Here is a 13,474-nt window from a genome sequence, read left to right on the forward strand (position 1 = left end):
CAGACGTGGGCGGGGCGAGGGCGGAGCCGGGCCGGGTCCGAGGCGGGGCCTAGTCGTGGGCGGGGCTTCTTCGAGTTCCGGAGTCGAGTTGCTGCCTGGGCTAGAGTGGAGATGCAGCCGCCGCCCCGAAAAGTGAGCTTCATCTGGGAATGGGGACTCCTGGCGGGCTAGGGCAGGGGAGGGGGCTAAGGGGGCACCAGATCCGCAGTGGGGGACAAGGAGTGGGAAAGAGTCAGGGCCCAGCCCAGAAGTAACCGAGGAAACAGCCCAGCCACTCCCTGGCCCCGCCCCCTCACGGCTCCCTGGCTCCCTGCGCGGAGTGTTTTTCGGGTCTCCGCGCGGGAGCGGGGTCGGGGCGGGGGGGGGTCTTCATCCTCTTCTTATCCCTATAGGTGAAGCCGGCCCAGGAAGTGAAGCTTCGCTTCCTGGAGCAGCTGAACATCCTTCAGACCCGGCAGCAGAGGGAGGCGGATCTGCTGGAGGACATCAGGTAGCCCCTGACCCCCCCGACTCCCTCCACAAACCCCCACCTTCGCGGTCGCGCGCTGCATCTCTTCTCCGACATACAGCGTCGGGGCGGGGCGGCAGGGGGTGGGGCTGGGGGGCGAGAGACGAAGAGCTTTCCAGCCCATCCGTTCACAGCCCTCAGCCTAGGCCTGCCTCCCCAGATACTAAATAGGAATTATGACCTCTCCCACTCCAACACACACAAACACACGGGGTATCTCCTTCAAACTCGTTGACTCCATACCACTGCTTCCACCTCCACAATCAAGCTTAGGGCAGAATCCCCCCTCCCTCTTCTAGACCTGTTGGAAGGCTGGCGGACACTGTACCCAGGCCCCCCATCAGTCCTCACCTCCAAGCCCACAGATGGTTCTCCATGGGTGGGGAGGATCCCGCTGAGGCTCTGACCAATGAGGTGAGGTTGTCCTTTGTTGCGGCTGCCCGAGGTGATCTCAAGGACTCTGTCTTCAGTCTCATTCCCTCATGGTGTAGTCACACTTTAGGCCTGGCTTCCCTCTTCCTCCTGCCCAGGCTGAGGAGAGGATTGAGGGTGGGAGAAGGGGACCAAACAGTAACAACACCCCACCCCCTAATCTCCACAGATCCTACAGCAAGCAGAGGGCAGCCATTGAACGAGAGTATGGGCAGGTATGGGATGCCTTTCTCTGGACCTTCCCTTTTGTTCTACACTACCAGCAGTGTCCCTCCACACATACCCCTCTTCTGGTCAAGTGCAAATTTGTAGAGTCAGGCAGATTTGTGTCAAATCTCTGCTGTGCTACTTTTTAGCTTTGTGACCTTGGGAAGTTATTTAGCCATTCTTGGCCTCAGTTTCTTTCTCTATGAAATGGTAATAATAATAATTGTACCTTCATGTAGGGTTGTTGTAAAGATGGAATAAGTTAATGTATGTAAAGCACTTAGCAAAGTGAGTGGCACATAATATGCATCCAGTGAATGGCATTATTATACTTTGATCCCATATTCTCCCAGTTGGGAAGTTTGAAAGGGAACTGGGTCTGTGATGACTTTCCCACCAGGCACTCCAGAAACTGGCTGGGCCATTCCTGAAGAGAGAAGGGCAGCGGAGTGGGGAGATGGACAGCAGGCGAGTCCCATGAAGGAGGGGGGCAAGTGGCCAAGAAGGGACGAGGAGCTCGACCCCAGAACCTATGGGGATGAGGGCCCAGTGGTGGGGGAGGGCACGTGAGCTCGAGGTAGAGCTGACACAGCAGCGGGAGAGAAGCTGACCCGGCAAGGACACTGTGGGTAGGGGGTGGAGGGCATGAGTGATCCTTGTGGCTGAGCTAATGGGCTGATCGATTGATGGGCTCCTAGACGAGGGGGGATGGGAAAGCACTCTGTCTCCCATGGTGTTTGGGGCAGGGCTGGGGGTCTCATGAAGCTTTAGAGTGCTCCCCTCCTCAACATAGACATTCTCTGGGGAGAGGCAGGATGGTGTTTGGTGCCTGGCGCTGCCTGCTGGATGCCACCGTGGCTGGGGGCCAAGCCCGGCTCCAGGCGTCCGACCGATACCGTGACCTGGCAGGGGGCACAGGGCGGAGTGCCAAGGAGCAGGTGCTTAGGAAGGTATGGCTCAGTGGATGGGATGAAGCAAGGGCTGGCTTGGGTCTGGAGGTGGTCTGTGTTAGGACATTGTGTGTCTATACCCCTAGGGAGCGGAGAACCTCCAGAGAGCGCAGGCTGAGGTGCTGCAGTCTGTCAGGGAGCTGAGCCGAAGTCGGAAGCTGTATGGGCAGCGGGAACGCGTGTGGGCCTTGGCACAGGAGAAGGCGGCTGATGTCCAGGCCAGGTGGGGTCATGGGGAGTTAGGAAGCCTGGGTGAGGGTCGGGGTGGAGCCGAGGCACCAAGGCTGGTCCTGACCCCACTCCACTTCCTCTCCTGCACAGGCTGAACCGAAGTGACCATGGGCTCTTCCACACCAGGACCAGCCTCCAGAAACTCAGCACTAAGGTTTGGGGGTTGCAGGCATGAGTAGGAGGCAGGAAAGAGGTGGGCAGAGTAGTTTAGTGCTTTGGAACCCAGGGGCATAAGTCTGAGAGACTGGGTTGAATCGAGGCTCCCCTGCTTCCTAAATGTGTAACCTTGGTTAACTAACTGGATCTCTCTGAGCCTCATTTTCTTCATCTATAAAATGGAAATAGTACTTTTCTTCTTCATTCCTTTAATATGCATTTATTGAGGACTTCTGTGTATGGGCACTGCTCTAAACATTGGGATGCAGTGGAGAACACTACCAATGGAGTTGCTGCTCTCACAGCCTGATGAGGGGAGACAGATAGTAAATAAACAAATAAATAATTAGAGTAAATGAAAATAAAACAAAGTGCTATGATAAAGGGTAACAGGAGTGTAATTTAGAGAGAAAGCCACTCTGAGCAGGTGGCCTGAGTGTTAAGGAGCCAGCCAAAGATCTAGGGGAAGAATGTTCCGGGGAGAGGAAATGGTGAGTGCAGAGGCTCTGAGTGGGAACTTTGTAGGCTCAGGGAACTGAGAGAAGGCCAGTGTGGCTGGAGCACTGTGAGCAAAGCGCCGAGCACTGTGAAAAGAGGTCAGAGAGGTTGCAGGGGGCACCTTAAGTTGGACCTGGTAGACCACAGTAAGGAGCAGTTGGGATTTTATTTTAAATGTATGCAGATACCGCTAGAGGATTTTGAGCAGGAGTTGTATGTAAAATTTTCAGTGTAGTGCCAGGCATCTCAATAATGTGAGAATCCATTCTGGATCTGGGTTGACCTTGGAAGGACCCCAAGGGTCCAGGGCTCCCTTTTGACACTCTTTTCCCCTCCTAGCTGTCCGCTCAGTCAGCCCAGTACTCCCAGCAGCTGCGAGTGGCCCGCAATGAGTACCTGCTCAACTTGGCAGCCACAAATGCCCACCTTGACCACTACTACCAGGAGGAACTGCCGACCCTGCTCAAGGCCAGTCCCAGCCCAGATACCTGTGCTTCTCAACAACAAGGGGGGAGGGCTTCTCCCTGCTTCCCACCACTATGAGGCTGGGTGGTGCTAGGGAACTAGCCTGCTTAGGGTGGGGAGAAGATGCATACTTGGGTTCTGGTTCTGATTCTGCTTCAAGCTGGCTGCATGACATTGTGCAGGACACTTAACCCCTCTGAACTCCAGATTCCTCATCAGGGATAACCTCTGCTCTACCTACTTTATAAGACTAATGGGGCTCAAGGGAGAGAATGGATGTGAAAGTGCTTTTTAAACTGCTAAGTGCTTTGTACACAAGGGCCTATTATTAGAAGCAATATAATGTCTTATTCCTTCCGTCTTTCCCATACTTCATGCCTATCACCCATCCAAACCTGGACAGAGACACTGCTTTGCAGTAGAGGCCTAGGGGGTGGCCAGGTGTCAGTGTCTTAGGTTTCTCTCCAGGCCCTGGTCAGCGAGCTGTTGGAACACTTGAGGGACCCCCTCACCTTACTGAGCCGCACTGAGCTGGAAGCTGCAGAGACGGCCCTGGAGCATGCCCACCGCGGGGGGCAGGCAACCTCCCAGGTGAGGGCTGTGCCCTGTAAGAGCTCCCCAGAGATCCTTTTTACCTTTCTCCCCTAACACAGACCACCCACTGCATGTCTGCCCTTTTCCTTCTCACCTTTCTTCCACGAGAGGCTGGGGACAGACTTGGAGAGGAAGCCAGTGACTGACTGACTTTTTCCAATCCCCAGGTAAGCTGGGAGGAGGATCTGAAGCTCTTTCTTCAGGAACCTGGAGTATTTTCCCCCACACCACCTCAGCAGTTTCAGCCAGCAGGGACGGATCAGGTGAGACCTCCCTGCTCGTTGGAACCAGGCCAAATGTAAAGGGGACTGTGGTTTAGGCCTCCTCCCCCATTATCTTTGTCCTGATATTGACTTAGCAGCTGTTAAACTGTGGAGAGGGGGTTTCAGAACTCCAGTTCACTGCCCTCCCACCAGGACACAAATTAACACACTTCATTCCACCTTTCTGTCCCTTCAGTGACTATCCTCTTCATTCCACCTCTGTCTCTCCACCCAGATCCCATTCCTGGGACTCTCTGTGTCTGTGTGTCCACATGGACGCACACCTGTGTCCACATGGACGCACACCTGTGTCCATGGACATAAGTGTGTGCCCCACCTCTTTGTCTCTGTCCCTGGAGGTCAGGACAGAGAGAGGAAAACAAAGAGGGAACTGAAGGGAAGAGGGGTAGAGAAGGAGCAGCATCAGGCCCTCCTCACATTACCCCGGTCATCAGGTGTGTGTCCTGGAGCTGGAGGGGGGCGCAGGAAGCATGCCTGGGGAGAGCAGCCTGGAGAAAGAGGTTCAGCGCTGGACCAGCCGAGCTGCCCGTGACTACAAGATCCAGAACCACGGGCATCGGGTGAGGTGGGGGGTGCAGAGGTCGTGGGTGGGCAAGAAGAGCTGAGAGCTGGGGATCCTGGAGTCACTGGGGATGTCTTGGGACTGCAGGCAGGAGGGGAGGGAAAGACATTTTAAGCCAACAGTGTGGTACAGTGGTTTAGAGCACAGCTTTTGGAGTTAGACCCACCTGGGTACAAATCCTGCTCTGTTACTTCCAGTTATGTAACCGTGAGTAAGGGAGTGACTTAACCTCTCTGGACCTCAGTTTCCTCATCATTAAAGTGGGGCTAATGATAGCACCCTCCTCATAGGGAAGATTAAACGACATAATTCGTGTGAAGCAACTAGCAAAGTGCAGGTCCACAGTAAGTAGTGTCCCCATAGTATCTCCACCCACCCCTGTCCTCTGCCTTCCCAACCAGGTGCTGCAGCGGCTGGAGCAGAGGCGGCAGCAGGCTACGGAGCGAGAGGCTCCAGGCATAGAACAGCGGTTGCAGGAAGTGAGGGAGAGCATCAGGCGGGCACAGGTGAGGTAAAGCCCTGGGGGATAGGGCCACTGAGATCCCACCTCCTCAGGCAACACTCCGCTCCACTCCTCTGTCTCATGACGAGGAGGGGGGAGGCAGGAAGTAGAGAGTGGACGTATTTGGGGAGGCTCCACTCACCTCCCAAAGGCAGGCCCAGCCATAGCCTTGATTGAGCCCTCTTCCCCATGCCAGGTGAGCCAGGTGAAGGGGGCTGCCCGGCTGGCCCTGCTGCAGGGGGCTGGCCTGGATGTGCAGCATTGGCTGAAGCCAGCCATGACCCAGGCTCAGGATGAGGTGGAGCAGGAGCGACGGCTCAGTGAGGCTCGGCTGTCCCAGAGGGACCTCTCTCCCACGGTGAGCCCCCTCCACTGCCTACCCATACACACCCTGGAGGGTAAAACTCCTCAGTGGAAGGCAGACCCTGTAAAGTGGGAATCCCAACAGTACCTAACTCAGAGGATGGTTGTGAGGCGTAAATGAAATCATTTAAGTGTAATTCTTTGCATCGTTTGTAGCATATAGAGTCCTCAACAAACTTTTATAATGAAAATAGGATGCTGGTTATGAACTGAGGTTCTAGGAGCAAGACTGTAAGGGTTCAAGTACCAGCCACTCGCTTACTAGTTGTGTGATCTTGGAAAGTGACTTAACCGTTCTGAGCCTTAGTTTCCTCATAAGTAAAATGAGGTTAATAGTTATGCAAAATAACCCTGGGTTATTATACATCATATGTGACATACATAAGATACTTAGCATTGTGCCTGGCACACAGTAAGCACAAACACTGTGAGTCTGCCGTTATTGGCAGTGTTACCCTGCTCCGTGGTGATTTTGCTTGTGATACGTGGTGGACTACCTTGGAGGAGGATCTGCCTTCTTTAAGGGTGGGATGGAGGAGTGGGAGACACAATGGATGCTTGAGAGCAGGCCCTGCAATGATGTCTGTTCTCTGCCCCCTTCAGGCTGAGGATGCTGAGCTCTCTGACTTTGAGGAATGTGAGGAGACAGGGGAGCTCTTTGAGGAGCCCGCCCCCCCAGCCCTTGCCACCAGGCCCCTCCCCTGTCCGGCACATGTCGTGTTTGGCTATCAGGTGTGAATGGGGGTGGGGACCTCAGATGGGCAGGGATGGGGGACAGCCAAGTCCTGAATCCTTCCTTGTGGGGCCCAGGCAGGGCGTGAGGACGAGCTGACCATCACAGAGGGCGAGTGGCTGGAGGTCATAGAGGAGGGAGATGCTGACGAATGGGTTAAGGTGGGTATGGACCCGGGGCTTTGACCTTGACGGGGGAGAGGGAGGCAGGAGGGACTTCTCTGTGGCCTGCAAGGACCCAGCCAGGCAAAGCTAGAACCCTGTGTGGAGGAGGGCCAGGGCTGTGGACTGCTGAGGCAAGTCTGCTGTCTCTTCACATTGCTGGGTGAGCAGGCTCGGAACCAGCATGGCGAGGTAGGCTTTGTCCCTGAGCGGTATCTCAACTTCCCGGACTTCTCCTTCCCTGAGAGCGGCCATGACAGCGAGAATCCCTCGGGGGCAGAGCCCACAGGTAGGAAAGGGAAATTCTGGGTCAGGGGACCCTAGGTATGGAAAAGAGTTACTGAGTAGTTGTTGCCCTGGGTGTCATGGTCCTGAGCACCACCACCCACCACCTCCCCTCCCCATCTCTCCTGGGCTTCGGCAGCGTTCCTAGCCCGCGCCTTGTACAGCTACGCAGGACAGAGCGCAGAGGAGCTGAGCTTCCCTGAGGGGGCGCTCATCCGCCTGCTGCCCCGGGCCCAGGATGGAGTGGATGACGGCTTCTGGAGGGGAGAATTTGGGGGCCATGTTGGGGTCTTCCCCTCTCTGCTGGTTGAGGAGCTGCTTGGCCCTCCAGGGCCATCTGAACTCTCAGATCCTGAACAGGTGAGGCTTTCTTCTCTCTGGGTCCGCCAGGCATCTCTGGGCTGACCCTCCTACCATAGTGAGGTCCCAGATTCATCTTAATCCCCCCTCCCCTCTCCAGGTTTACCTCCTATAGAGGCTTGAGCCTCCCCATCTCCTTTGGCTGGGTAAAGAAAAGGGAAACTAAGGCAGTCTTCATTAAGAGTTTGGTGGAGAGAGCTGGGTAGATCTGAGTTCAGATTCCTATTGCATTACGTTGGGCAGGCATTTAACCTCTGGGCTTATTTCTTCATGTGTAAAACAGGGATAATAATACTCACTTCTTCAGGCTACCTATTCTGATCAGAGGTAATGGAGGTCAAGCCCTGAGCACAGTGGCCCACAGGAGGTGCTTTCATATAGGGTACCTATTGTTGTAATGCAGCAGGAAGAACAGAGGAGTGAGAGCCAGGAGACCTGGGCCAGGACTCTCCACTAACTGGCTCCATGATTTCGAATAGATGGCTTAACCTGAATCTCATCTCTAACATAGGAATCATAAAAATCCCCACCTCACAGGGTGGTAGTGAGGAATGAATGAATTAGTGCATTTAAAATGCTAGCAGAATGTCTGGGACATAGCAAGTGCCAATACATATTGGCTGTTAAAATGTGTATCAGCTACAACCCACCCAGATACAAGCATTTGGCCACTGTCTGTACTGGGGAGAGATGGGACAGGAATTGAAGATGGGATCAGAGGAAAAGCTGGTGAAACCTTCCTACATGCTAGGAATAACTCTGTGTCCCCCTTATCCCCAGATGCTGCCATCCCCTTCTCCTCCCAGCTTCTCCCCTCCTGCACCCACCTCTGCCTTGGAGGGGCCCCCTGCACCTGTCCTACCTGGGGGTGAGTAGAGGGAATTGGGGGCTCTGGGAGGGGAAGAGACAGGAAGGAGGAGGAAGCTTGGGACTCCTGGGTTACACTTGGCTCTTCTGCCTGCCCTTGGGAACCTCCTCCGTTAGGCTCACTGAAGCATGATGGTGGGAAGAGTTTGGGCTTTGGAGCCAGACCCACTGTTCAGACTCCACTCTGTGACTTCCTAGTGTGTGATTTGGGGTGGGATGTTTAACCTGTCTGGGTCTTTACAAATTGGGAAAGGACCCTACCTCATTGAGTTGTTGTGAGAGTTAAAAAGATGTCTGTAAAGTGTCCAGCATTGTGCCTGGCACAGAGCAAGCATGCAAGTAATAGCTGTTTTCTCATTATTATTATTATTTAAAAAATTAGCTTTTCCCACAGGGTTCCCAATATACTTCCTCTACTCTTAGTGTTCTTGAATCCTGCAAACACCTCAGTACGTGCCATCATTTTCCTTCTTGGAATGTCCCTCTTATCTAAAACCTTCGGGTACTTTGACTTTCTTCACTGAGCCTCCTTCCCTGACCCTGGAGACTCCTTGCATTTTCTGCACCCCCCTCTCCAGCACCCGTAGTTCACTTTGCATGATTTAGCATTCATTCATTCATCATGTTTGTTGGTGTTTCGTTATTGGGCTCCTGACAGCCCCTGGCAGTTGGGCGTGCTGTGGATCAGACCTTCCTTTCTCTGGTACCTTGAACAGGGCTGATTATACAGCAGGTGCCCAATAAGTGTTGAGTAGTGACTGATGGATTGATGGGCCAGGTTGCTGACTATTTCTTAATTCAACAAATATTTAGAGAGTGCCACTGTCCTAAGTGCTGGAGATAACAGCAGTGAACAAAACAGCCTGAAGACTGACTTTTTTCCAGACCAAGACCTGGACTGCCCTGGACCCCTGGACATGATGGCGCCTCGACTGAGGCCGGTAAGGGCCCCTCCTTGAAGGAGATTGTGTGGAGAGGGGTCATTCCAACTGGTCCTTTTTTGTCTGCGGGGCTGAAGGAATGGACTGGGTATCTCCAAGGGAGACCTGTGGAGCACTGACTGTGTGTCCCTACAGATGCGTCCACCGCCTCCCCCACCAGCCAAAGCCCCGGATCCTGGCCACACAGATCCCCTCACCTGAAGCCAGGGGATCTCTGCCCCCCAGTGATGCTGCCGCCCCTATCTCCACGCTGTCAGAGAACACCCCCTCAATGATCCAGAGTGACACAGCCAAAAGCAGGAATCTTCCCCATTTCCACTCTCACTTCCAGGAGTAGAAACTTCCCCTCTCCCCATTTCTGGGGCTAGAACCCACTCCTTTTCCCCCATCGTGCTCCTGCCATTTCTAGGGCTGGAACTACTCCTTTCTCTTCTGCCACCACCCATCTCTAAGGTGGTGAAATGTCCTGAAATCTCTGGGGCTGGAACCCATCCCTCAAAGTCTTGAGTGGCTCCGGCCCATCTGTGTATGCACCCTGGCTCTGTGTCCCACCCCACTCCAGATGCCAGGGCCACTGGGTTGGGTGCTGGGACAGGGGTGGGCCTGTCAGAAGGAGCTGGAGCCAGTATGCAAAGCAGCTGTAATGGTCTGAGCGGATTTATTGACAGTGAATAAAGGGCACGAAGCCCAAGCCAGAGCCTAGGCCTCTTGTGCCAACAGGGCAGGGGACTAAGGTGCTATTGCTTTAGTGGCCTACCAAGGGCAGGGGCCTACTCCCAGCCGCCATGCTCTAACATATGGAGCTAGGTGATGGGGAAGGTGGGTCAGGTGGCCTGTTGGCAGGCAGGGGATGGGAAGAGACTGAGGGCCGGGCGTGGGGGGAACCTCTCCCGAGGTCCCTCTGCCTGAGACCGTGCAACTCCAGGTGGAAGTAAGGCTGGTCCCTCAGCTGGGGGGCAGGGCTGTCGAGTGGAGAGGAGGGGCTTCATGCCCACCCACCCTGGCCCTGCCAGCTGGTAGTCCATCAGCGCAATGAGAAGGAGGCTTGGAGGAGAGGAAGGGTAACAGTGTTGCCTCCTATTCAAACTGTGTCCCAGCTTTTTCCCAGGGGTTGCAGGACCTTCCCTATTCCCTGGAGCACATGCCCACTCCCCACCACCAAACCAAGGAACTTATAGCAAAGGCTAAGCCTGTAGTTTACCCGGGGTATACAGGGAGCCAATGGGCTCAGGTAGCTTAAGTAGGGGGTGGGAGGATGAAATTATCTGACTTGGGGCCCGGGCAGACTCACCTCACACACCCCCTGCTCCCCGTGGTGGGGACACCTGAGAGAGAGAGGAGGGGTCAACAGTAGGAAAACAGGACGTGGGTTATATTAGTGCCCCCAAGAGTAGGGGACAATAAGAGCTGAGCACACCACAGCCCACCATAGCCCTGGCCATGTCTTCATACCTGGTGATCTGAGGTGTCCAGTTTGCTTGGCTGTCCATTTGACTCTTGACTGGCCAGCCCTGGGCTTGGGCCCCTCCCTCCAGCCCCCAGTGTTGGCTCTGCAGAGGCTCCAGGGTCCCCCTCAAGTGCACGAGGGACAAGGCTGTCCCTGAATCCTCCATTCTGCACTGGGGGACTGGTGATGGCTGGGGGCTGTGGCCTCTCAGGAGGCAGGCTCTCAATGGCGGGCATCCCTGCCCTGGCATGCCCTCCCCCAGACCCCTGACCACCCCCTGGGTCCTGCCCCCCACCAGACCCCCAGCTCCTGTCCGTGGGGGAGCCATCACGATGCTCATGTAGCCCGTAGCGCTTCTCAATGTGTGTCACCCGGAACCTGGGAGGGGAGGGAACACTGGGGCTTAGGACCACAACTCAGAGGCTGCTTGGCCCTTCCCTCCAACCAGGAATATTCTGGGTTTGATGGCCATTTCCCTCTGGCCTAGGGCAGGGGAGGCCTCATCAGATTGTGGGGCACATTGTGCAGCCTGACTCCTGCTGTAGCTCACAGTCCAGGAAGAAAGAGTCGGCGCCAACCTTTGGAGTCAGGTGCCTGATCATTGGGGCCCGCACCTCAACCTCCCTTTCCCTGGGGTACTCTGTCCCCACCTGCCCACAGAGAACACGGTGGTTTCCCCAGGCCGGGGGCGGCTCTTTCCTTCCTTGGAGCGTCCCTGACGGACAAGTGGAGGCCTCTTGTTGCGGCTGCAATGGATGCAAGGGGCTGAAGAGCCCAGGTGCACTGTGTGATGATGGGAGGGGGCTCCATCCGTCAGGCTGGAGCTGGCATCCACGCTGGACAATAGGGAGGAAGGGAGAGAAGGGGTGATATTCCCATTTCCCCTCCTGTTCCATTTTCTCCTGTCCTTTCAGTGTGCTTCTTAAACCCCCAGATGCTCCACTTTCCCCAGGGTCCAACATTCTTTTCTTGTCTTATTCTAATAAACTCAATATTAAGATGTTATTGACCATGTGTTCTGCCTGGCAGGGCTGTTTGCTAAAGAGGGCCGTGCTTAAGCCAAAGGAGTGGCACAAGGGGTGAATGTTAGGCTTGATGACATCCAGATGGGAGATAGGGTTTTAAGGACTCAGGACTTCTACAAAACTTTTTTCCTATAGGTTGGCCAGCCTTGCTCTCCTCTGCCGACCCCAGACATGCAAGGGGACTTGGTGAGGATTGTGCTGGAGGAGAGGGTACTCTCCAAGGCAAGCTAAGTCTCATAAGCCCTTGTTTCCAGCTCACCTGGACAGCTGCACTGTCCCTTCTCCTTCACTATCCCCCAGCATCTCCTTCAAGGCCTCAGCATTGGCTGAGGGGAGAAGGAAAAGAGGGAGTCAGTGGAGGTGGAGGTCAGGGCAAGAGAAAGTCAAGGATAGGGGAGCAAGGGGCTAGCCTACACGCACCTTCATTTTGGATGATGCAGCGAACAATCCTCTCTACTGTGTCCTCATTCATGTCATCGTCCTCAGCTGAAGGATGAAAGAGGTTGGCAAGGAAGCAGGAAATGAGTCAGCTTTGCAGGGACATTACCTGGTGGCTTCTGTGACTTATTGCTCAAGACATACCTCTTTACCTATGTGCCATCATGCTGAACGTTAGCATTTCAGGGGCCAGGGCAGAAAAGATATGGAAATCAATGGGAGCCCAAGACTGCCATCAGTGGGCCCTTCCCACCAATGCTGCCTTCTCTAGCCTTGCTTTCAGGGTGGTGTCACCCCCACTTACTGACTCAAGAAGGCATCACTAGGCCTACTGAAGGCTTGGTCGGGATTTGGCCTAGGTCTGTGGGCCAGGAAAGCAGAAGGGGGTGTGGGGAGATGGGTAAGGGATAAAGGTGACTGAGCCAGGTTCTAGGCTCCTCACTCACGGGGCTGGAGCTGGGCGTCGTCAGGCTCCGAGCCCCTCGAGGTGCGGCATCGGTACCCCTTCTTCTTGAGCACGTGGCAGATCATGAAGCCTACGAGGCCCATAAGGAAGAAGACCAGCACAAGCAGGAAGAGCATGTACAGCCCATGTTGGGGCGGCTCCAGGTCAGGCTGTGGTTCCGACATGAGGCCCTGGGGGGCGAGCGCGGGCCAGGGCGCCTCCTGGGGTTAGGGGGCTGCAGCTAGGGATGGGGGGATGGGGGTGACAGGAATGCTGTCCTCAAGATCCGAAATGAGCAAGCCTCCCAGGTCCGGCCCCACCCCCTACCCAACCAAGGAGCTGTCCGTGCCAGGGGTGCTGGTCCGGGCCAGGGGTGCCAGACGGAGGCTGCGCAAGCCCTCTTCCACGACCCTGGTCCCGCTTCCCCGACGCCCAGGGGGTTCCCCTTTCCAGCTTGTCCTGCGCTTCCGTCCCTCCCAAGGACACTGCAGAGCGAGATGGGACGGAATTCTCAGGCGGCCGGCGCAAGAATCACACCTGAGTCAGCGTCCGCACCTCCTCCGCGCCGGCCTGAGTCAGGCCTCTGCAGCCCCCTCCCCTGCCTGTACTCCCGCGCACACCCCTCCCTTTGATTCCTCCCATCCTGACCGCTTGGCCCACCCGGTACCGGTGGTTTGGTTGTGGCTCCGGCTCCGGCTTGGGTTCCGGCTCCAGGGGCGTCCTAGTCCGGCTCAGGGCCCCCGACGCCCTCCCGGCGTTCATCCCTTGCTTCCTCCCCCTCCCCCCTTCGCCGCCTCACCGGCTCCGGACTGCGGCTGCAGATACCGGTGCCGCGGCAGGCGGGGGGAGGGAAGGATGGAGAGGGATGCGGGCTGGTTGGGAGCGACGGCAGGCTCTGGACAACTCTGGCCCTGGGAAGGGGAGGAGATCGGGGGCGCCGCAGCCGCCCTGGTTCCCAAATGCCCTCGCCCGTCGCCGGTCCGGGACCAGGGGGCGGAGCGCAGGTGTGCGGGGCGGAGA

At 55.9% G+C, this 13,474-nt stretch overlaps 2 protein-coding genes across 12 annotated transcripts; one reads left to right on the forward strand and one right to left on the reverse strand.

Moving 5' to 3' along the window:
• The first annotated feature begins 7 nt into the window (after positions 1–7).
• Positions 8–11,551, forward strand: FCHSD1 (FCH and double SH3 domains 1). 9 transcript variants are annotated; one of them, XM_070570603.1, is made up of 21 exons: positions 26–132; positions 393–490; positions 808–922; positions 1,110–1,155; positions 1,548–1,615; positions 1,962–2,097; positions 2,184–2,320; positions 2,419–2,482; positions 3,322–3,450; positions 3,916–4,038; positions 4,209–4,304; positions 4,760–4,885; positions 5,289–5,393; positions 5,586–5,747; positions 6,356–6,484; positions 6,563–6,646; positions 6,818–6,935; positions 7,071–7,291; positions 8,072–8,159; positions 9,044–9,099; positions 9,235–11,551. In XM_070570603.1, the coding sequence occupies exons 3-21, from the start codon at positions 918–920 to the stop codon at positions 9,298–9,300; spliced, it is 1,959 nt and encodes a 652-aa protein (XP_070426704.1). In that variant the 5' UTR covers positions 26–132; positions 393–490; positions 808–917; the 3' UTR covers positions 9,301–11,551. The 9 variants fall into 9 exon arrangements, with proteins under 9 accessions (XP_070426705.1, XP_070426704.1, XP_070426698.1 ...); XM_070570600.1 differs by having other exon boundaries at positions 73–132; positions 1,941–2,097; positions 8,972–9,099; XM_070570601.1 differs by having other exon boundaries at positions 73–132; positions 1,941–2,097.
• On the reverse strand, positions 9,741–13,421 carry RELL2 (RELT like 2). 3 transcript variants are annotated; one of them, XM_070570607.1, is made up of 8 exons: positions 13,115–13,421; positions 12,456–12,695; positions 11,992–12,057; positions 11,831–11,897; positions 11,197–11,382; positions 10,552–10,924; positions 10,391–10,424; positions 9,741–10,143 (listed from the first exon to the last, which is right to left on the reverse strand). In XM_070570607.1, exons 2-7 carry the CDS (start codon positions 12,637–12,639, stop codon positions 10,392–10,394), a joined length of 909 nt encoding a protein of 302 aa, XP_070426708.1. In that variant the 5' UTR covers positions 12,640–12,695; positions 13,115–13,421; the 3' UTR covers positions 9,741–10,143; position 10,391. The 3 variants fall into 3 exon arrangements, with proteins under 3 accessions (XP_070426708.1, XP_070426707.1, XP_070426706.1); XM_070570606.1 differs by having other exon boundaries at positions 13,122–13,260; XM_070570605.1 differs by lacking the exon at positions 13,115–13,421 and having other exon boundaries at positions 12,456–12,733.
• Between the last annotated feature and the right edge of the window lie 53 nt (positions 13,422–13,474).

This window comes from Equus przewalskii, chromosome 13, assembly GCF_037783145.1.
Source record: "Equus przewalskii isolate Varuska chromosome 13, EquPr2, whole genome shotgun sequence".
NCBI classification, from domain to species: Eukaryota; Metazoa; Chordata; class Mammalia; order Perissodactyla; family Equidae; genus Equus; species Equus przewalskii.

Excerpts from the sequence above, each read along its gene's own strand:
- FCHSD1 (XM_070570604.1), top strand. The coding sequence starts at position 112 with ATGCAGCCGCCGCCCCGAAAA. Across the intron at positions 3,451-3,915 it reads AACTGCCGACCCTGCTCAAG|GCCCTGGTCAGCGAGCTGTT; the intron begins GCCAGTCCCAGC and ends GTTTCTCTCCAG. Across the intron at positions 6,936-7,070 it reads CTCGGGGGCAGAGCCCACAG|CGTTCCTAGCCCGCGCCTTG; the intron begins GTAGGAAAGGGA and ends GGGCTTCGGCAG.
- RELL2 (XM_070570607.1), bottom strand. The coding sequence starts at position 12,639 with ATGTCGGAACCACAGCCTGACCTGGAGCCGCCCCAACATGGGCTGTAC. Across the intron at positions 11,898-11,991 it reads CTGCATCATCCAAAATGAAG|CCAATGCTGAGGCCTTGAAG; the intron begins GTGCGTGTAGGC and ends TTCTCCCCTCAG. Across the intron at positions 10,925-11,196 it reads ACCGTGTTCTCTGTGGGCAG|GTTCCGGGTGACACACATTG; the intron begins GTGGGGACAGAG and ends CTCCCCTCCCAG.